Source organism: Dermacentor albipictus, chromosome 8 (genome assembly GCF_038994185.2).
Source record: "Dermacentor albipictus isolate Rhodes 1998 colony chromosome 8, USDA_Dalb.pri_finalv2, whole genome shotgun sequence".
In the NCBI taxonomy this organism is placed as follows: Eukaryota; Metazoa; Arthropoda; class Arachnida; order Ixodida; family Ixodidae; genus Dermacentor; species Dermacentor albipictus.
In genome coordinates this window covers 121481371-121505229 of record NC_091828.1, presented here as the reverse complement: position 1 = coordinate 121505229, position 23859 = coordinate 121481371, and the positions used below count along the sequence as shown (strand labels likewise).

Below are 23859 nucleotides of genomic sequence, written 5' to 3'. Positions count from 1 at the left end.
CGCCTCGCGCGAGGGTGCCTGCCGTTGACTTACAGGCCCTCCACAGCCATCCCGGCTCGTGGAGTGTGCCCTTTTTGTGGCGGTCGTAAGGATTGGGTTCATGTCTTTACGCAGTGTTTGCTTCCCGCAGCTCTTCTCCAATGGACTGCTAGCCTTTTTAGTCTCCCAGGTGTCCCATATTGGACTGTTCGATTTTTGCACCCTTTGTCTAAGCAGGCGATCAAACAGTTCGTGCTTCTTGTCGAGTGCTCACACCAAGCTTAATTGGCACGCTGTGCTGCGGTTTTCGGGGGGCGGGGCCGGGCCTCACCCGGGAGCAGCATCATAGGGTGACAAGAATTGTTTCGAAGTGTGGGCTCGCCCTGTCATGACTTTTAATGAGTCAGGTGAAAAGCTAAACATTAAATTAAATTATGGGGTTTTACGTGTCAAAACCACTTTGTGGTTATGAGGCACGCCGTAGTGGAGGACTCCGGAAATTTCGACCACCTGGTGTTCTTTAACGTGCACCTAAATCTAAGTACCACGAGTGTTTTCGCATTTCGCCCCCATCGAAATGCGGCTGCCGTGGCCGGGATTCGGTCCCGTGACTTCGTGGAAGTTATGAATAAGTTATGATGCATGCTCCTAGGGTCACTCGACTTGGTCGTGTGTTCCATTCGGTCCACGGGGTCTTGTTTGGCTCAGTGGATCCCAGAGCCGGAACCGGTCATGCCACAACCCCGTGTGGTCGCGCTGCTCCGCGAATGGCTTTGGTGGTCGCCATGCTTGTATGCCTTGACCTCTTTTGTGGTAAGGAAATCCGAGGGTCTGTCAGGCTCGTGTCCTGTAAGACCGACATGACTGTTTGCGCGTTGAGTGCAGTAGCTCAGCGGCGCTGTACAACAGCAGCCCCCTTGTTCGGGAAGGACCGTTGACCCGTACCAAAGCCCCTCGCCCAGTCAAACCGGGTAGAGGGTGACTGCCGGGGTCAATGTGCTGAGTGGTGTTGGTTTGATAAGTACATGTAAGCTCTGTGACGCGGCACCTCCGGGTGCCAAGTCCTCTTCCCATCTGAAAACGGCGCCGAGTAACATTGGCCACCGTTGTCGGTGGGCAAGGACTGAATTGAAGCTAAACATTTTGACATAGTTGCCTGTCTGGTTAGGTTATTAGTTATTACTTTCGCGTAGGCCCAAGCCAAAATTTATACATATACCCCGCACGGTAGGAATTGACGAAAGAAGCTTTCTGTGCTGTTTGCTTTGATTGATGATCATTAGCGATATTGAAGCAGCGCACTTACATCTGACACGCACACACATAGAGGAGATACACAGGCGCTGGACTGCCACTACTGCTTTATTGCTCAAAGACTCGCCGTTTGTAGTGTCCCTCGAGTAGCGTACGTGCACTGACGGCAATGAGGGGTGTACAAGACCCTGACTGAAACATAAAAAACAAAAATCAATTTTTTTTTAAATTCCCCCTCGAGGAATAATCAAAGTCCGAGATAGCGGCGCGCTTTGTCAGTGAGCGATACTGAGGGGCAACTGATGCACCTGTCTGTCCGTTTGTCAATTTCTATTGCTTCAATAATTTCCCTTGTTTGTTATTTTTTGTTCCCTGCGCACAGCTTCCGTATCTTTATGCACAGCTTTGCAGCCACAGTCCCTCAAAAAAAAAACTGAGGGGCAACTGATGCACCTGTCTGTCCGTTTGTCAATTTCTATTGCTTCAATAATTTCCCTTGTTTGTTATTTTTTGTTCCCTGCGCACAGCTTCCGTATCTTTATGGACAGCTTTGCAGCCACAGTCCCTCAAAAAAAAACTGAGGGGCAACTGATGCACCTGTCTGTCCGTTTGTCAATTTCTATTGCTTCAATAATTTCCCTTGTTTGTTATTTTTTGTTCCCTGCGCACAGCTTCCGTATCTTTATGGACAGCTTTGCAGCCACAGTCCCTCAAAAAAAAAAAACTGAGGGGCAACTGATGCACCTGTCTGTCCGTTTGTCAATTTCTATTGCTTCAATAATTTCCCTTGTTTGTTATTTTTTGTTCCCTGCGCACAGCTTCCATATCTTTATGGACAGCTTTGCAGCCACAGTCCCTCAAAAAAAAACTGAGGGGCAACTGATGCACCTGTCTGTCCGTTTGTCAATTTCTATTGCTTCAATAATTTCCCTTGTTTGTTATTTTTTGTTCCCTGCGCACAGCTTCCGTATCTTTATGGGCAGCTTTGCAGCCACAGTCCCTCAAAAAAAAAAACTGAGGGGCAACTGATGCACCTGTCTGTCCGTTTGTCAATTTCTATTGCTTCAATAATTTCCCTTGTTTGTTATTTTTTGTTCCCTGCGCACAGCTTCCGTATCTTTATGGACAGCTTTGCAGCCACAGTCCCTCAAAAAAAAACTGAGGGGCAACTGATGCACCTGTCTGTCCGTTTGTCAATTTCTATTGCTTCAATAATTTCCCTTGTTTGTTATTTTTTGTTCCCTGCGCACAGCTTCCGTATCTTTATGGACAGCTTTGCAGCCACAGTCCCTCAAAAAAAAACTGAGGGGCAACTGATGCACCTGTCTGTCCGTTTGTCAATTTCTATTGCTTCAATAATTTCCCTTGTTTGTTATTTTTTGTTCCCTGCGCACAGCTTCCGTATCTTTATGGACAGCTTTGCAGCCACAGTCCCTCAAAAAAAAAAACTGAGGAGAGAGAGAGAGCAAATGATAAAGGAAAGGTAGGGAGGTTAACCAGGACTGAGCCCGGTTGGCTACCCTACACTGGGGAAAGGAAAAAGGGGACTGAAAGATTAAAAGAAGAAGAGAAAGTCCACTGGGGATATCGTTCGGTCACTCAGTCCGGGTCACAGACGCTGACTCAGTCCAGTAGCCTTCAAATATCGCAGCAGAGCTTTTGTGGCCTTTCGCAGCTGCGATATGCGAGGCCATGGTCCCAAGATCTTCTTCAAGGTGAACGGTGTGCTGTCTAGCTGATTGAGAGCTGTGCAGAGGTCATGTCTTTCGTTTTGAAAAGATGGGCAGTAGCACAGTAGATGTTCTATAGTTTCCTCGGCACCGCAGGCATTACAGTCGGCGCTATCAGTCATTCCAATCAAAAACGTATACGCATTGGTGAATGCGACGCCCAAGCGTAAGCGGCACAGCATTGTTGCCTCATTTCGCTGAAGTCCTGGTAACAGCCGCAGTTGCATAGAGGGGTCGAGGGAATGCAATCGTTCTTGGGTGAATTCAGGTGTATGCCACTTCTCTAATGTCATACGGTGTGCTACCTTGCTTAGGTGTTGGGCTGCGTCGGTCCGCGATAAAGGTACAGAAACAAGGGTTGCTCCTTCGTGGGCTTTCCTAGCAGCTTCGTCAGCGAGGTCGTTGCCGGAGATACCACAATGGCCGGGCAGCCACTGAAACACGACGTCGTGTCCTTTCGCTATCATACAATGGTGCATTTCTCGTATCTCCGACACTAGTTGTTCACACGACCCGCGACGAAGAGATGACAGAAGACATTGTAAGGCCGCCTTCGAATCGCAGAATATTGCCCACCGATTAGCGGGTTGGTTGTTAATGTAATCAACGGCACCTCGGAGGGCAACAAGCTCCGATCCGGTCGATGTTGTCATGTGAGAAATCTTGTATTGGATGCTAATTGATCGTGATGGTATAACCACTGCGCCGGTGGAGCTGGTCTGAGTGGAAGAGCCATCCGTATATATGTGGACTCGGTCAAAATAGAAAGTGTTCAAACAATCCAGAGCTGCTTGCTTCAGGGCCAAGGTAGGCAGGTCGGTCTTCTTTCTTATTCCTGGTACCGTGAGACGCACTTGAGGTTGTTCTAAACACCACAAAGCTGAGGTTGAACGTGCTGAGGGTGTGAAGCCCGATGGTAGACAGGCACGATGGATGCTGACCTCGTTGGAGAAGGACGCCTGCGGTCGTCGTTCTGGCAGGCAGGCAAGAGAGCTTGATTGTATGCGTGAAACATGACGAACATGGGCCCTAAGCGTGTCGATGCTAATGTAAGTCGTGATCGGATGGTCTCGAGCCAATATAATGGTTCCTGCTGTTGAGGCGCTCCGCGGAAGTCCTAGGCAAACACGTAGTGCCTGGGCTTGCACGCTCTGTAGTTCTCGAAGATTTGACTTGCATGTTTTAGCAAGCACGGGAGAACTGTAACGTAGCAATCCGATAAAAAGTGCTCGATATAACTGTAGCATGGAGCCCACTGACGATCCCCATGTTTTCCCGGCGATAAACTTGAAGACATGAACAATAGATGTGAGCTTCTTCTTCAAATGGGCAACGTGAGGGCTCCAAGAGAGGTCCCGGTCCACAATGACACCCAAAAACCGATGATTTCTCTGGTAGGAGATAGGCTGGCCATTAATGCATACTGGATAACGAGACATTGGTTTTCGTGTAAAAGCGACTAACGCACATTTTTCTGTTGAGATGGTAAGGCCTTGTGTGTGAAGATAGTGAGATGCCTGTGTTGCTGCTTTCTGCAGCCTTGCGCGAACCTGCAGACGAGTGACCGTTGATGACCAGATGCAGATGTCGTCGGCGTAGATTGAGACACTCACTGTTTCCGGTAGGCATTCGGCCAGCCCGAGAAGCGCGAGGTTGAAAAGAATAGGGCTTAGAACCCCACCTTGGGGAACTCCTCGGCATATGTAGTGGTCGGTAGTTGGACCATCTTCCGTACGTACGAACAAGGACCTTTGTGTCAAGTAGTTTCTGATCCATCGATGTACTCGCCCTCCTAGTTCAATCGTCAAAAGAGCGTCTAGAATGGGTTGATGGGAAACGTTGTCGTAAGCGCCTTTCACGTCCAGAAAGAGCGCTACTGATAATCGTTTCCATGATTTTTGCTGTTCTACAGATGACACTAAATCGATGACACTGTCAATCGATGAACGGCCTCGTCGAAATCCCGCCATAGAATCAGGGTAAATCTTGTGGTGTTCTAGGTACCATTCGAGACGCATGAGGATCATGCGTTCCATGAGTTTGCCGACGCAGCTAGCAAGTGCTATAGGCCGATACGATGCCAGTTCGAGCGGCGACTTTCCTGCTTTTAGTAGCGGTACCAGGCGGCTGCGTTTCCACTCCTGTGGGACGACACCATCTTGCCATGAACTATTAAAAAGGCTGAGGAGTTCTCTTCGTGCTTCTCGGCCTAGGTGGCGCAAAGCAGTATATGTTATGCCATCGGGCCCTGGTGAAGACGAACACCTACAGAGCGCCATAGCAGCTTCTAACTCTTCCATAGAGAAGGGAGCCTCCATACTGGTATCTCGTGGACCGGGGATGTCGCTTAAAGCCATCGCAGGGACTAAAACTGTGCCGCCGGTGATTTGCGCGCAAAATTCCTCTGCGACGTCTATCTCACGGCGGTTTTGATAGAGAGCAAGGGCGTTAAAAGGGTGTCGTTGCTGGGGTCTTGAGCAAACACCCCGTAAGGTACGCCACACACGGGACAATGGCTTGCGGGGGTCTAGTGACTCGCAAAAGCATTTCCATCTTTGATCCGCTAGCGTATCCATTCGGCGTCTTATCTTCTTTTGCATTCGCCGAGCTTCTCTGAGGTCAAGAATTGACTTTGTGCGCCTGTATCTCCTTTCAGCACGGCGACGTATTGTACGAAGCCTTTCCAATTCAATGTCATTCTCTGTACGCTTTTTCGAATGTGTGAAGCAACGCGTGCAATCTTGCATTGCGTCTGCAATTATATCTTCTAAGCTGCGTGCGATATGTTTCTTGCAAATGTCTTCTACTCGATCTTGAAAGATTGACCAATCGATTTGGCGAGATACATCCGGTAATGCGGCGTCTAGACCATTGATTCTCACATAGGTCGGAATGTGATCACTTCCATGGGTTTCAATATCAGTGAACCACTGCACGCTCGAAGTCAGGCAACGTGACACCAAAGTCAAGTCAAGGCAGCTACTATACGTTGTTCCCCGCAGAAATGTCGGACTTCCGTCATTTAGAAGACACAGGTTGTGGCCTGATGCAAAGGATATTAGTGACCTGCCCCTCGAATTTATCCTGGAGCTTCCCCATATATGGTGGTGAGCGTTGAAGTCCCCAGTTATTATCCAAGGACCGGGAGTAGTAGCCATAATATCAAACTGACTTGTTGGGGATAGGTAGACGCCAATAATAAAAAACTGAGGGGCAACTGATGCACCTGTCTGTCCGTTTGTCAATTTCTATTGCTTCAATAATTTCCCTTGTTTGTTATTTTTTGTTCCCTGCGCACAGCTTCCGTATCTTTATGGACAGCTTTGCAGCCACAGTCCCTAAAAAAAAAAAAAAAAACTGAGGGGCAACTGATGCACCTGTCTGTCCGTTTGTCAATTTCTATTGCTTCAATAATTTCCCTAGTTTGTTATTTTTTGTTCCCTGCGCACAGCTTCCGTATCTTTATGGACAGCTTTGCAGCCACAGTCCCTGTAACGAAAGGCAAATTTACCTGAATCTTTAGCCGTGCTCAGTTATCCTCGTATTCAAGTACTTGCCGGTCTGCCCAATGTATTATAGTGCGGGTACCAGTGAGGTACCCGCACTGGGTACCTCACTGGGGTACCTCACTGTGAATACCTCACTGTGAAGTACCTCACTGGGAATAAGGGGTACCAGTGAGCTACCCCTTATTCATTTCCCTTTCGCAGGTTCATGCGTCTTTATGGCGAAAAGTGGGCGTTATTTACATTTGTACTATGAAAGGTAATCCCCTCATTTGCATAAAAACCTTACCTTGTGTTACCCCCGCCTCCCCCCAAAGACATACTGTGTACGTGCCTGTTTACTTCTATGGAGTTTAGGTGGCTAAGCAGATCGCTGATTTGCGATGTACTTATAACGCAGAAACAATTATCTCTTCTGCTGATTTCTGCAGAATACTGTCACCTATATATACGTGGTTATTTGCCTCGAAATAAACACTGCTGCAATTCAGCGCCAGCGTGTGCCACGTCATTATGTGTCCTAGACTCTTTGTGCGATATTTGAAGGCTACTGGACTGAGTCAGCGTCTGTGATCCGGACTGCGTGACCGAACGATGTCCCCAGTGGACTTTCTCTTCTTCTTTTAATCTTTCCGTCCCCTTTTCCCTTTCCCCAGTGTAGGGTAGCCAACCGGGCTCAGTCTTGGTTAACCTCCCTACCTTTCCTTTATCATTTGCTCTCTCTCTTTGTGCGCTACAAACTTCACCAATGTGTAGGATGTAGCGTTGTGCGGAAACAGCCGGAAAAATATTGGATTACCGCAAGATTGTTTGTTTTCCCATCCGAAGTTTACATTAGTCTATCCAAGGCAAACACAAGGTAGCAGCAATCTGCACCGACTCCTTAAAGTGCTACTCTGGCGATTTCTCAGCAAGTCAAGGCAATCGAATATTTAGGTTCCAGAGACGCCCCTGTCACGCGCCTTGTTCGTACAGTTGTTCTGGAAATTCGAAAATCATTTTAAGTAAACAAAAACATTTCCCGGTCCGTTTGCGAGCTCCACGTAGAATGGCAAAAGTTGCAGAAATGTTCACAGCAGAGTATCCTAACCACGGACTCGTTGAAGACTCGTTTAAGTTTAAGTCTATCGTAGTTGAAGGCATGCCCCTTTCTACAACCATCTCTTAATTTGTCCGTTAATTTTTTTTTTCTCTCCGGCACAGATGACACCCATTCAAGAGTTCAAGTACTTCCTCGGTGTGGAAGCACGGCCATCATGTTGACCTGCCACCTACAAGCCCTACGTGAAAAATAGAAAAAGTCACGCGCTACAACGAAGCACAAAATGGAACCCCCCAACCTGGGTGTCCCGTGCACCAAGACCACCGACGAGAAATGCCAATTGCTTCAGCACCGAGAAGCCGTTAACGAAGTGCTCCTTGGCGCGGGACTAGAGCTATGCGAGGACTTCCGACACGTCGGAGGCTTTCGCCTGGCAGTGACTCCGATTTCCGCCTGCAAGTACCAACTCTGGGATTCGCCGGACGACTGGGTGAGAAGCGCGGCGCTCATCCTCGCCAGCGATCTGCTCACTTGCCACTCGCGTTGTTTCACTGCCTTGGAAATATACTCCACGGCCGGCTGCACCAGTCAGGCGCTATACGCACTCAGCAAGAGTGGCGCCTTGAAAAGCTTGACTGTCTGCTTGGTGGATGACGAGTCCCGATACCGCACCCACCATGCTGTCTTCGGATTCGTTCACGCTCTGCCATCACTCGAAGAGCTCGTCTTCAAAACCGAGAGCGATCAGCGCTACTCGACTATTAAATTTGGCCACGGCCATCTTCTGGGACGCGCTCTCGGAACCCTCACCACGCTTGATGTGAGCGCCCTGGAAATGAGCGCATATAACGCGCTGCAGTTGGTCAAGGCGCTCATAGCCAACCGCACCGTAGCTGATCTAGCTGTCGGAGGCTGCGTGTACAGAGCCGGCTTCAACGGCGCGCCCGGGGAAGTATTTGCCCGTTACCTGACCACCAGTGCCGCCACCCTGAAGAAGCTAACGCTGAGTGACGGCCCCATTTGCGATGACCTCGTTCTCTGGAAGACACTCATCCCAGCGTTCTGTGAAATGATCACCTTGGAAGAACTGAATCTGGAATTATCCATCGGATATGAAATCTTGTAAGTGACCACTCGACTTCATTTACTTAACGCTTCAAGGGCAACTCGGGTAATTTTTCGACGTCGACGGATCTGAATGAGATTTGCTGAGTGCGTTCTTCTGCATTTTCCCTAAAATCCTGCAACAATCAGGCTCGAGAGTTGCGCAGATTTCTATAAATTTCGCTCATTTCGTCGTACCACCTACCTTGCCTGCTACTCAGCTACTGGCCACATTGCGTTATGACCTAAAACGTGGCATACACAGAGCATGCTGGGGAATGGATGACAGGGTCGAGGAGTGAGCTAGTGATAGTTATCTAATGTTTGGCTTTAGAAGTTGCCGTCGCAAAAAGTTAGGCTCTGTGTGGGCGGGCAAGAGTGAAGAGGCATGTGATATTGCGTTGTTGGCAGCACAAACTTCAACCGTCGCCATTCGCACATACAGTTTGACCCGATGCCAATCGCGTTTAGCCGAGGTTAAGCCTATACGTCACAGCCGCGGAGTTCGTGCGGCTGCTGCTGGTGGAGCTGCGTTTCTGACGTGAACCTAATTAGGCCATTAGTACGGAAAAAAACTGCTTCTGTAGTTCAGTCTTGACGATAGCAATTTGAGAAAAACCCTCCCACATGTCGTACAGTGCACACGGAAAAAGCTGAAAGCGACTACACGGCTTGCGTCGCTGTTCTCGAAGGCAGCCCGTCGCACTCGCCAGCGCTTCCCTAAATTTATTGTGACTACGTACATGGACGTATTTTATCGTGTTAATTGTTATGCTGGCTCATTATTTAGCTTCCGAACTGCACTGTTTCCCACGTGCCCCAAATATTCAGCAAGTGCAGGCCCCTTCGATACAGCATGCAGCGTAAGGACCCGCCGCGTTCAGCTGTCAGCGGTGTCAATACTGGCATCGCGGCGTTTCGTCGAGAAAACTACGCACTCTCTAAATGAATGACCATAAGCTCAGCATCCTCATCTATGTCTACTTTACGGAACTCATTCCTTGTCTACGTTAAGACAATACGAAGAGTGATAAGTAGGCAGCGTAACAGCGCTCCCGTTCTATGGTCTCCCGCTCACTGTTTTCGAAGGTGTGTGGTAGCTCATATCAGCGCGACAATGAGTGATGCACCAGTGCTTACTTGCACAAAATCTGCGTGTTTTGATATGTTCTGACATTACCTGATGTCACCGGTTAACAGCTGGCATTAAATCTCAAGAGAACGACGGGCCGTCGCTGTACCTGCCGATGTAAACAAATGCACCGTCGGTGCTTTGAACTGTCAGCGGCGTTCCTGCGGGTTACAAACCCGGAAATACGTGTTCCACATCTCATATGCGAAGGGCTTATCTGTGAAGAGATAAAACACATAAAATAGCAAGTAGCACGTATAAAATCATTGGTTAGGGCTACTCTTGGCCTTCATGTCCCAGCGGGATACGTTGCACATGAGCGCTGGTCTGAATCAATGTTGGAATGTGCAAGTGCGACTAAACGAGGACGTAGAAAGAAGCAGACACACAAGGACAGCGATGTCTCAGGTTGTCTGCTTCTTTCTACTTCCTTGTTGAGTCACGCTCTGATATTCTATCACTGTTAATTTAGTTAGTAAGCGAACGTTTACGACTTTATACGGCCGCTTAATCGTAAGACCTTCCTTCCTAAAACCTTTTCATCGGGCGAGGAGGATAGGGCGCACGGGGTGCCTTTCCTCCTCTCTGGCATGGGCGATCCGGCGCTCCGATGCTTGAAAGTATTGCTGTCGCGTGCTGCGGAACGATTTCGAGATGTTTTAGATGGTACTTTGTGAAATTTACGCCTTGTCCGTTCATATAAGGTCGTCAGGGAGACTTTTGGGTGCATCGGTAACTACAGTAGGCGGAAATATATCTTGGGGGCGCAAAATGTGACGCGCTTTATCAGCCGCGGTGTACGCACATTATCAGTCGCGGTTGTGTGTGGTGTGTGTGTTTGTGTGTGTGTGTGTGTGTTGTGAATTATTTTGCTTATATCGGTTTTAATTCAACAAAGAAAACCGGTGTCTCTGTATTAGCAGCATGACATGATAAATCAGCTCACTATCTGATCGCTTGGCGTAGCGGGTAAAACATAAAACATAAGAGCGCATGCTCGTGCAGCGCCAACCTGAGGCAACCACGAAACATCTAAGCGGGAGGCGCTATCAAATAGTTGTGATGCGCCGGCATCGTTCTCGCGCATTTCAAGTCTAGTAGGCCTGAAATCACCATAGGTCTACGCTAGGCTTATATATTTCATATATATTATATATTCATATAATTCATGTTCGCTTCTTCATAAGCCAACAATCTGCTTGATTTGCGTTTGTACAAGCTTCTAAAGCCTCTCTTTTGACGCGTCTTTTCCAGCCCCGAAGTGTCCGCTCTCTTCGCCAAAGTGGTTCTTCGCTGCCCAACCATACGACTCCTCCAGCTACCTCGGCAAGGACAATCCCACCACGGCCAGTTCCTGAATGGCCACCGAGATCCACGATATAACGCGGCGCAGTGGATGAGAGCCTGGCTCAAAGTTCTGAGGACGACCTACAGTTTGCTCGAGCTGCGCCTCAATTTGCCAGACATGGACGAAGTGGAGTGTCAAACTCTATTACAAGCTGTCGCTAACAACAAGACATTGAAGAAGGTGGTACTCCAAGAAGTGCCCCTGATCACGAATAGCGAAGGCAGCGCCGATCTGATGGTCCTCTCCAAAATCATCCAGGAGCTCAGCCTTGGCGACCGCGTTCGCCTCATGAACCTTTCTGTGACGTATCGGAACGCACCCAAGATATTGGCATCCACGGAACTTTCCACCGTGAACTTCGACAACCTCCGCATCGAGTTCAGCGCCCAACACGACCTGGAACCTTTAAAGGCATGCTGCGAGGTGCTCTCCCGCCGCGGCACCTCAACGTCAGTCAATATCTGCTGCGATTTGATGAGTCGCATTGCGTTCGACACCGTGTTGGATTGGCTAGCCAAGTCGTCCACGCTGACCCACGCGGAAATTGTCGCCTGTGATCACGCAGGGCTAGTGGATTTCTGTGGTCGCTGCGTTGTCATGTACGACCGGGTGGTCTCGGCGCTGGCGAGGAACGCCAGCATCGCTAGAGTAAGTTTTGTTGGCGTCAAGGTACAATCCGCGCACCTTGAGACTCTCTGGGACTGCGCTCGTAAGCATCGAAATCTCATCGGGATCAGCCTGCCTCCAACTTGGAGGGACATCGACCCGTGCATCCGACTTTACAGAAATTCGCCGAACGTGAACCTCTACGTGGACTGGATGAGGGTGAGGTCCACCGTTCTACGATTTATTTCTGTTTTTGTTTTTTGGTGCAGCAAATGTACGAAAACTAGAGATACGCTAGAGACACGAACCTGGAACACGTCTGCCGACGTGTTCCAAGTGCGAAGGCTCCTGCATGGGAGGAACATCCAGCCAGTCTGCATTTATCTGGCGGATAAAAATTAAACCGGAGAGATAAATGGGAATGTTTCCGTCACGGAATTTCCAGCCAAAACCGCAGTGCTGGTGAGAGTGGCGGTAGGATGTGAGGCTCAACAAAGCGCAGTTTCCAACAAATAATTACCAGAGGGGGCTCTGACACCATGATGGGTGAGAACGTAAGAATGTACATAGTCCAACTCGAGGTCAATTTGCGTAGATGCTCCAGCCAATTAGGTTCGCTTAGAAAAAAAAACTGGTTTTAATGCAGAATCCAATATTCTTCATATCGGATTATTACATATCGGAGTGATGGCCTATATGGGTTTTTGCTATAGAGAAGTGGGACAATTCGCAGTGATTTTGCGTGGGTGCAGAGACATTACCTTGCTTTGTTCAGAAAACAATAATTGTTTTAAAATTTAGCAACATGAAACATAATAATTTGATCAGAAACACGCCTGAAGCCACGAAGATGAACATTAGACGCATCCGCCCGTACCCATGATTCCATGGTAGCTGAAAAGCAGAAGCTTCCTCCTGCGAGTTTGGTGGGAAACTCTTCTGCATTGCATTCCGTCGTGAGGAAGTTGCGAGCGAACTTCTCTGTAGTCTATATTAGAGTTGTGCACGGGCTGCAATTCTGAGCCCGGGCCCAGCCCGGGCCCTACACTACCACAGGGGGCCCGGTCCTGCCCGACGCTAAAGAAGCCTGACTTCGCCCGGCTTGGCTTTAGGCCGGTTTAAGGCCCAAGCCGGGCCCGGCCCGACCTGCAATGAGGCGACGTGTCGAGATCTGGGAGCCCGACCGGTCCGTGCGAGACATAGAATGCCTGGCCCGGGCCCGGCCCAAACCCGAGTAAGAGAACCTCCAAATGGGCCGGGCCCGTGCCGCGGGCCGAGTGCGGGCTTTCGGGCCGGCCCGGACCCATGCACAGCTCCAGTCTGTATTCATTACTTTGCCTTCTTTCTTGTCTTACAGATGCCTCGTTCGTTGAAACTCTGACGTTCGAGCTATTGCGGAAGTACAACTTTCCAACTCAGCAACACCGTTATGTCTGGCGTCGCGTTAAGCGGAATCGGCTGCGTAATATCTAACGAGCAGTAATTTGCGGACAACTTACCTGGTTCACGGGCAACTGACATGACATCAGAAACAGCCCCTTTATTTCCCCATTACATGAATATTCTGAAAACTCTACAGAGAAAAGTGACAAGCCTTGGATCGTCGTGAATAATTTAGGAATAGTTGCTTTTCTACTGCCAATTCGGTTTCTATTCCCAGAAGGATAGTGTGTTGTGAAGTCATCACACAGCACGTGGGAGAAAGACACTGCGACGCTTTGACGCCCGCTCGGTCGTCAGCTATGCTGCTACATCGGCCCTGCCAATGAGCAGCAGCATAGCGGACAACCGAGCGAGCAGGAGCGAATCTCGAAACGTCGCCATCTCCTGCTCTAAGCGTACCGCCTTCTGCGTTATGAAGTCACAACACAGAAGAAACGAAACTAGAACTCACTGCAGAAAAGCTCTTATATTAAATTACTAGGGCCGCAGTGAGGCATGCCCGTATAAAACGTTTTTAGATTGTATTCACATGGCACATCCCCGCTGTGCTCTTTCGGTGGATCTGTGATTAGGCATTACATATTCTGAAGAACGAAAGAGTGAAATAGTTATCTGTCTATCCTTTTCACTTGTTGATCTAAGAAACACTTTTGTCAAACCAGCTCGTCCCGGAGCATAGTTTTTCTATACCGAAAACCATGTTGCCACACTGCACTGGAAACAAGCGACCATTGACGGCATGGCTGACATGTTTTAACACCTAGCAGCGGAATGCACAAAGCTTTTCGTTAGTAAGTACAGTGTCCATGGGCGAACCGCTTTGCTTAGCCTTAGACTGGCCGAGGCCGATGCTCTTAAGAATAGTTCTAGCGTAATAGCATTGCTCTTAATACGGCCCCACGTTGGGCCGAATACGGCTTCCAAAGCGTCAACGGTGTTTTTTGCTGCACATGCCACCGCGTAGCCTTAGAGATCGGCCTCCATTGATGTTGAGGGAGCCTTCGCAGCGAAGTGCGATGTCGACGCGAGCTATTCGTGCACACGTTCATTGCTGTTCTCTACATAATATTGAACACTCGCAGGTGCTGCAGGGGCTCATGCTCAAGAACGCCGCTCGAATCAGTGTGGCGGCCAGGTTCGTGTTGGGCGAGGACATCCGCAAGGGTGCCAGAGTCATCGAACGCCTGCACGAGCATCCTCGGTTGCTGGAACTCGTGCGGGAAGGAGCATCGGTCACCGACGCCGAGGCCCGAAAGATGGCGCAGCGAGCCATGGAGAGGGTGCGGGACTGCAGCCTTCGCGACTACATGAGGCTCACCGGCGTGATCAAGGAGAAAGTGGAGCGCCTTGACACCGTCTCCAAAAAAGTCCACCTCGCGGACTTGCCGGCAGACGTATGGCTCCGGGTGCGCCGATGCCTGAAGATTACGCACGTTGTTATCCCGCGCGGAGTCCAAGTCTGGGAGGGCTAGCCCCCCGTAGAATCTCTGTTTAGTATGAGGCTTGCATGAGCCCCCCTTTTCTCGCTCATTTCCTTCATCCCCCTGCCCCCAAAAATATTGTTGCAACGCCACTCACTGCCCATACCGACCTTTCTTTCAATGGGCGCTGCCCCTGGCTATATAACGGAAGCGCGCTTGCCTGCACAGCAAAAACTGTATGCGCGCACTAAACGAGAAATAAAAGCATTATTATGTACCGGCAATAGCGTCGTTATGTTTTTATTCTTTGTATAGAAATGTCATAATAAAATATGTCACGCGAACGATTACCACTTCACTTCTCCAAATAGATCAAAGATGTCAACATTTCTGACTATTCAGAGTCCATCGCTAGCCATTCCAGGGTGTGCTTGACGAGGAGGACTCACGGGACGTATATTACGAGGACTTATCTTCCAAAAGCTGATGGAACATGCTATGATTTCACGCCGCTTAGTCAGGCCCAGCCCAGACAAAATACCTAGGAAACCATGGGTGTGAGAAAAAAGAAAATATTTATTTATTCATTCGCGAAAATAAAAGCACAGTAACAAGATATACGGAAGGAGGTTTCAAAGCTCAAGGCTGTAGGGGGACCTCCTGTTCTAATTAGAAATACTAAAACAAATTAGGTTAGACAAAATGCAGCAACGTTGTAAAGTTGTGTGCAAATAACTACACAGGACAGCAAAATAACTGAAACACTATATAATAGCACACAGAATTGCGTTTTGAACAAATAAAAAGTAGCAAAACAATTCAAGTTAATGCAAATACAACAAGGAGGTAGAATTGTTAACATGTATTAATGCAAGATAAGTAAACTAAAAACATGGCATAACGCTGTACAGAATTACATCTTGTACTGAATTAAAAACAAAACCAATCAGGGGAAGTGAAATTAGCCAAGAGGCACTGATCTAACATAAACTGACACAAGGAAACAAGTGGACTGAGATATAGTGAAATGTTAAAGAAATATAACGGTTTACACATAATAAAGCAAACAGAACATGTTAAATTGCATCACAGCATTCCCAAGTTGAGTAAATATGAGAATAAATGCTTTTTAAAGCTGCCTATACTAGGAGACAGCTTTATGTCCGTTGGAATACAGTTCCAGTAAGACATCGCTGTGAACGCAGAAGTGAATTTACCAAAATTAGTTCTGATTTTAGGTAATATGAAGTTGTTAGCTAATGCAAATCGAGTTTTATTATGATTAGCAAGGTGTTCAGTGCTAAAGATAATTTGGGGAATGTTTGAGTGAAGGGAATTATAGACATGGATTGCCATGTTTAATTGAAATAGTTTATGAACTGTGAGAATGCGATGCTCTTGCAAAAGAGCAGATGCACTAAATCGGGGTGACTGGAAAGTAATAATGCGGATGGCCTGGTTCTGGACGTATTCTAAAGGAACAAGATGAGAGCTATATGTGTTGCCCCAAGTCGCAATGCAGTAGGTGAAGTGAATGTGAATGAATGCATGATAAAGAGAAAGCAAGGTATGGACGTGCTTTTATAAGAATCCGGATACCATATCCAATTTATTGCTTTAGATGTGAAATATGGGTAGTACTTTAAGTTGGAATCAAGGACAACCCCCAAAAAACGTCAATGACTAGAAGGTTTGATGGGATAATTATTGATAGCTATGGTCGGAATATTTATTACCTTCTTTTGAGTGTGGTGAAACAGCATGAAGACTGTTTTACTAGGGTAATTTCTGAAGAGTTACGACGACACCAGCGAATAATCTTTTCCAAATCGGTATTGAGCTTAGAAGTTTAGAATCGTAGTGTCGTCCGCATAGAGATAAGGGTCACAAGGCGAAAGATGGGCAGTTAGGTCTATAATGTAGATAGTGAAGAGTAATGGGCCTAATATAGACCCCTGAGGAACTCCCCTATCAGTTAAGTTGAAGTTAGAAAGGTGATTACAAATGCTAACAGCCTGCTGTCTGTTATTTAAATAATCGTGAACAAAAGCGAGCGCCGGTCCTACTACACCAATTGCGTTTAATTTAGTAATTAAAATATTATGAAGAATTGAATCAAACACTTTGGTGAGGTCAATAAACACTGCTCCAGCATATTTACCTTCGTCAATGTGGTGCTTAATTCGATCAGTGAATGAAAGAAGCGCAAGAGTAGTAGAGTAACCTGCACGAAAGTCAAACTGCGTGGTGCAAAGAATGTCAAATTTTGTTAGAAACTTAGACGCTTTTCAAAGCATTTCCCTATAACTTTGCTGGAGAACTGTGCATATCTGACACTACTGACACTCTTTATTTTACCATTGACACTTTTTCGTGTAAGCAGCCGCCATGACTGGGTACCTTCACTATACATCTGGTTCTGTGGGCTACGCGCAGTATTGGGGAACTATTCTGTAAGGGTCCACCTAGTGGACATATCCATTTTGTCTGCTGCTGAAATGCTGATTGGCTGAGGGCGCATGTTTGCTTCTAACGTGCATGACAGCCCAGCCAATCAGAACTTCAGCAGCAGACGTAATGGACATCACCACTAGGTAGACCCCAGGTGGTCGAAATTTCTGGAGTCCCCCACGACGGCGTGCCTCATAATCAGAAAGCGGTTTTCGCACCTAAAAACCCATAATTTTTTTTTAATTTCAAGACTTCCCATATCACTACCTCTACGGCTGCAGAACTTGCGGCTCTCCGTCATGTGCTTCGTGTGATCAGTACATACTGTCCTGGAGAATGCGCACTGTTCTGTGATTCAAGATCGGCCTCACGATGTGGGGAGTCGTTTTTCCGACTTGGAGCTCACAATTCAACTGACGTGCGAAATCGTATAACTTATCCAACACTTGAGAGCAAAGGGCTACGGCACCTCCTTTCAATGGACACTACACAATCACGGCATCTCAGGAAATTATGACGCACATAAGGCAGCTCGGGCGGCAAATCAAGAAGACTGCTGCGTCCCCGTTCCACTCTCAAGGACAGACGCTACGATACAACTACGCATTATAATACGCACAGTTTCGTTAGCGGAGCGGAATTCCGCACTTTCAAAGTGCACAAGTTCATTTTCCTTGAGCTATGTAGTGTCACTAACAGAGACGAAACAAACAGCGCTTGTAAAAAGGACACGAAGTGACACGGGGAGTGCAAACTACCAACTGATTCATTGTTCGATCAAAATGTAGCTTTAAAAGAAGCCAACGACGCAATCCGACTGCGTGAACTATGTTTATGACCAATACCCTCAGATTGCGTTCTGAACTTTCAGCTCGTAATTATTCTACTAGTGCATTATGTGCGTGTATGCGTCCCTAGGGCAAGAATGTTTAGCAATATAGTAAGCAGGACTGAAGGCGTGCTCACGCAGTTGTCTTTTTCTTCTTCTATTTCTAAAGGGCCTCTGATTTCCCTGGTCACTGTTGGTTTCCTTTAGCTACGACAGTCATCTTGCCAAAGTTAAGCGTGTATTTGCACGTTCTACAATGCATGGCCAGAATGCTGGATGTCGTTGAGACAGCATCCCGTTTCTCCACGTTTATCTTGCCAAATGTAAGCGGAATCTTCTACACCTCATTACACTCACAGTACTTACTTCTGCGCACATTTTACGCTAGCTTTTTTTGCGCATGCATTTATCCGAGTTCCTGTGCATGCACAGACCTATATAAACTAGATCGGCGCTGAAAAGAGTACTGCTACATACCTTTCGGCCACCTTTTGAGACAGTACGTGTCAAAGGTTGGGGACGTAACGCACAATGACTGTTCGCTTATGTTTATCCTTATTCGGTTGTCAAACTTCCTCGGCCGTGTGATTCCGGTATCATTTGCTCGCGGATTTTCGCAATCATGCTATGATCGAGGGTACCAATTTTTCTTTAGTTTATCAATATTTGTGTTAGCAGGATTTCTAGATTGTTTGTTCGATAACCAATTTTGCTATTCCTTTATTTTATAACCTTGTAGAATGGTTGAAATCGTGGCGTAAGCTTTTTTTTTCTCCTCTCATTTTACATGGCCAACATGTGTGGCCACGTCGTAGGCCTACAGGTCCACGAATTGTGTTCTCGAAGCTTCTTGTAGTTCGTGTGTGAATGTAATGTCATTGTGTGCCTCCTGGAACTTGTTCACCACAGCCTTGGCACTAATATCACTAAGCTTGCTGTACTCGGTACGTACAAGATAACCACCAACATATCGGAAGCAACGGTTTACTCTCGCAACTTTGATCCTTTCTGTCAATCGCCTGTCTCCAACCACAAGATATAAATCCCACAGCACCGGTGCTCAGCACGATCGTACGTAGCAATTCGTTCTTTCTGGAAAAAAATATCCGTGCTCATATTCGATATACGCAGAGTTTATGTACGCTATTTCTAAGTACGTAAAAAGAGGTTCACAAACTATTTTTAAACGTCTTGAAACCTTGCCTATCCTGACTGCTTGACGCACTCATCGAACGTCTTGATCACAGCCTCCTTCGGTATGTAGTATATAGTAGGTCTGTGACGTGGATAGGAAAACACTAGATTGGCGGAGACATTTTGGCGAAGTCGACGACTTGCTCCGAGTTAAATTTTCGTTTTCTTTTTTTTTTTTGAATGGATCGTCAACCGGTTGCAAAAGACAGGCTTGGAGATATTTAACGAGTGCCCATTGCCAGCTTCCTCTGTAGATATCTGGGCATACATATCTGCAACATACATATCTGCGCATATGTTCCGTGTTGTTACACCCTGAGACGAGTCAATATGAGCGGTCGAACCACTTAGACTGTGATTCAGATAGACTGTGATCCAGAGGACTGGGATCCAGATACGTATATTACTGTCTGTTAATTTATGACGGATTCTCGCTTTTCTTTAACTCCGCCATACTTACAATTTTCGTGTGCCATAGAGCTTTATTAGAGAGAACTGTGCTCGCATAAGTGCTCATTTGTAGACCGTGTTGTTCTCTCGCAAAAACGCAGCGAATGCCATTGATCCACACGGCGTTGGTATAACTGAGCGCGGCGGTTGTTTGTGCCGCCGTGTACCGAATACACAGTCTCTTGTTCGCCGCTTGACGCAGAGGCAAACAATGCATCTCTGAAATCGAGAAATGTGTCGGCAAAGCAACACATGCAGGCCCACCCATATACCTAGCGAATGCCACCGACAGCCTACAGGTACGGTGACGTACAGATGTTGGCACAGCGCTGTGTCGCCGCTTATTGTGTAGGCGCCGAACGATGTGGTGCAGTTGATTTCAAATCGCTAAGGCCAGAACTAAACTATCAAAGTACTTTCCTTCGTCGTGACTTCTTACATTTCAGTTCAGGTCCGCAGGTAGCGGGTGTACGTACTCGACAGCGCTAGGTTTAAAGGGACACTAAAGGTTAATATTAGGTCAACGTGTACTGTTGAAATACCATCCCAGAAACCTCGAGACGCTTGTTTCATGCGAAGAAGAGACTTCTTTCAAGAGAAAATGCGTTCTGAAGCGTCCGCGTACCTCTAGCGCAGTTCAAATCGCCCGCCCTCCGATCGAGGAGTGGTGACGTCATGGTCTAACAGTGACGTTGCGCCATCGGTGAGCAAAACGGCGCCCGTTTTGCGCGTCTGCGCAAAACGCAAACGCGCGGCCAGAAACAGAGGCAAGACAGCCGACAGCAGCGCGAAAGCGGAACTATGGTGGCTAGCGGAAGGGAAAGCGCGCGACGATAAGCTGGTTCTTTATTTTATGACGCCAACTTTGACGCTCGTTGCAATGGACGACCCTGACACTGACACATTGGCTCGCGATACTGGGCTCGACTTCAGCGATTTAAGCACTGATGAACGAGACCTGCTGCTGAGGGCTCGCGCTGCCGGCGTCGTTGCGTACTACTACGACGGCAACTATATGTCATGGCTGTACATTTTCCTTCGTGAAAACCAAATGCGGCACTTATCGCCCTGTCTTCGACCTGCAGTTATTCCTGCGCTTCGGAGAATGCAGGCAAGACCGACGGAACAGCGTACGGGAAAGCACTGCTTTGAAAGGCACTCCACACGACTTCAGTAAGTCGGCGTTGAACTCGTAATCTTCTGGACGAAAGTGCAGCGAGCACACTATGCGATTTTTCGGCTCTTTACCATCGCGCTGTGGCAGAGGTACGGCACTTAACTACTTCGAACGGTGAGGTTCACTCGTTGGCACACAGTGATAAGTAATGTTGGATTCGCCATCCTGAAGTGTGATACGTCGCCATATGTAGAACCAATACGGAAATCAAATGTTAAAATTTCAATTGCCTGCACTTTTAAACCACATAGCAAAAGAAAATAAGAGTGACATACCTAGTACATCGCCAAAACAACTGCGTTTATTATTTGTATAATGATGTGATATGATGCTTTTCTATTTCTTTGGCTACTGTATAATCCCGTTTTCAAGTGACGTTTTATAACTCCTGTAAGTCTTTTCCTCTTAGTAGGTTGTACTCCCTTAGCCGCACGCTTTTATGCTTCCCCGTGTGATAGGGGGTCAGAGCTCCTCAAGCTGTTTTTACAGATTTTACCTGTCCTCCTCGTAACTTTCTCTTGTTACGGAATAAAATTCAATTCCATTCAATTCAACTGCCTTGACCAAGTTCCGCGGACCGTTCGCGCATCGCACGACATCACATGGACGTGGCATTCTCGCTGCTTGTTCCAAATGCAAGTTTCGCGAGCCAGCAGAACCAGCGCAGCACGACGCGATACCAAAACAACTGAAACTCCAACGCGCGCGCGGCGCAGAGTCGAGCGCGCAGAGTCGAGCGAAAACGATAACTTTCGGCCACCCATACTACTGAAGGGTAACGTCAAAATGTTATTTTTTCTTAGAAACGAACAGAAGTAGACAAGTAGCGTTTTCTTCCATCTTATAACCTAATGAAATGATCTTTTTAATACGAGTAGTTGAGTACTAGTGACGTAAATTATGATGAAGAGTGCCTTCCTCATCGAACTAGTACCGGAATGTCGCTGGGGGGTTTCAAATCGTGTCATGCATTTACCTCAATTTCTTGGTTACTGAAGCTCTGTTCGCGATTATATTGACGCCTTAGACGTTCTAGAGCATTGCTTTATCACTTTAACTTAACTTCATAGTCACCTTCAGGGCCCCTTAACCTTCGCTGAACACGATCGACATTAGCTCTAACTTCATGGGCATGGCTTGAGAGGGTTAACGCTTGTGCATTTCAACTTGGTAGGCGTGTTTGACTCATTTTGAGCAAGATTAATTATGTATACAAGCAAAAACGCTGTCACTATCCAGTTGTCGATGGTCGGCACGCCGATTTTTCCAGTGCCGTCGACCAGAGAGCCCGTCGCAGTACAACTCGCGCTCGTCGGTTGCTTCGTTGTTGACCTGGTATGATAATGTGGTTTCAGTGACGCACAATAGTCTATCAATCATTGGCGTGAGCGTCTTGCGTCTCGTATCGGCCAAGTACGTGAAGTACGACCAACTACGTCTCGTATCGGCTTTAAGGGATAGTGAATAAAAATTCTTTCGTCGAGATTTCTGTCTCCAGTGATAGCTGTCGCACCGAGAGCGACCAAAACAACAACACTCTTTCTGAGGAGAAGTGAGCGAAAAGTAAATATTTTAGTGAATATTTCTCAAATCACAGCACCTACCGGCCTCCTCCGAAAGCTCCGGCAAAACCGGATATCACGTCACGCTTACCCACTTCGAGGCCCATTGTGAGCGATCGTCCACACTGAGCGCTGGAAGGGGTGAGTTGACGTTTGCAGCAACGCGCTTTCTTTGTTCGACCGTCCTATTCGCACAGCTTCCTCGTGTGAGCTGTTCGAAAACCTCGTCTTTCATCTCGTGGTTTTGTGGTTTGATGTGTCGAGCAGCCGTGTCAACGCCGCAAAATGCCGAGGGTCTGCTGTGCGCATGGTTCTTTATTCTATGGTGCGCATGTGAAAACTTGCAGGTAGCGGTATTTTCTCGCGTACCTCTCATGAATGATTGTCCCGTGAACCGCTGGCTTGTGCACGCTGTAGTTTTGCGCAGAGGTGCCGTTTGACCATAATTTGTCGTTTGTACGACGTTCTGAACCAGTTGTTCGGCCATTTCTGCCTCAATGATTCGAAATCCGCATCGCCTGAAGCGACGGCTGACGAAAAAAAAAATCGCCGACATGAGACTGGTGGCGCCATCTCGTTTGCACCAAGGGAAGGAGTGCTGGGCTGCGATGAAACAACGGGACGCTGAAACTGCTTACCATGTACTCGTTCACTCCGTGAATAACAAGACGCTCCCTGCTTACAGAGGCGCATTTCAGTCACTGCACATGCCTGGCTTCAGTCCTCACCCGTTGCTTCATCGCACCTATTCTCAATAACAGCTACTTGCGCGCAACAAGCACCTGCCGCGCGAGAGCAGCACCACCTAGATAGCACAAGGCCTGTTTACTCCGATCCATGACGTCACGCTACCTGGCCTGAAATTTATATTGACAAGGCTGGCGTGATGAAAGCGGTGACGTCAAAATCACTGTTGCCTACTCGGGAGCATCCCCATTAGATTCTATGGCAGTCGGGCCAGGTAGCATGGCGTCATAGATCGGAGTGAAAAGGCCTTGTGCTATAGGTGGTGCTGGCGAGAGTCGGCAGCCGACTGTTATGCTCACGCCGCCGGACATAGGCAGGTTGCGAACGTAGTTCCCGCGCCTACTAGGGCGCCCCTCGCGGCGGCGAGCGCGGAACCGGCAGGATACGACCGGCCCGCTTGCGTTCGGAAAGCCTGTATGTGCATGCACTGTTTCGCGCGTAGCTGTTGCCTTTTCTGAGCAATGCCGAAGTGCAACCCCAGCTGTTGAGTAGTGGGCTGCAACAGCACGTACACCAACTCACGAGGAAGAAAGTTTTACAGGTTTCCAAGCCGACCGTATGAAGCAGAACGGCGTCAACACTGGATAGCGCTCGTCCGACGGCATAGGCTGTTTTATGTTCCGGTGTTATGCCAAGTGCGTTATAACGCTGAATTCTTTACTTTTACAGTAATGATGGCAGCAACGGGACACCTACAGTCAGTGGCGTAGCTAGCTAGGTCGTCTGGCACCCGGGGCCCATAGGTCTTCTGTCCCCCCCTCGCCCGGGTTTATTGGAGGAAGGCGAGGATACCAACAATTTCCGTGTGTCTCCAGACGTATATGACACCCCCCCCCCCTCACTGACCCCTTGCACCCGGAGCCCCCCCCCCCCCCCTTTGCTAC

At 47.9% G+C, this 23859-nt stretch overlaps 1 protein-coding gene across 1 annotated transcript; it reads left to right on the top strand.

Annotated features, from left to right (window-relative positions):
• The first annotated feature begins 7676 nt into the window (after positions 1-7676).
• LOC139048578 (uncharacterized) lies at positions 7677-14839 on the top strand. Its single transcript, XM_070522996.1, has 3 exons — positions 7677-8633; positions 11002-11920; positions 14227-14839. Exons 1-3 carry the CDS (start codon positions 7795-7797, stop codon positions 14614-14616), a joined length of 2148 nt encoding a protein of 715 aa, XP_070379097.1. The 5' UTR covers positions 7677-7794; the 3' UTR covers positions 14617-14839.
• Positions 14840-23859: the final 9020 nt, after the last annotated feature.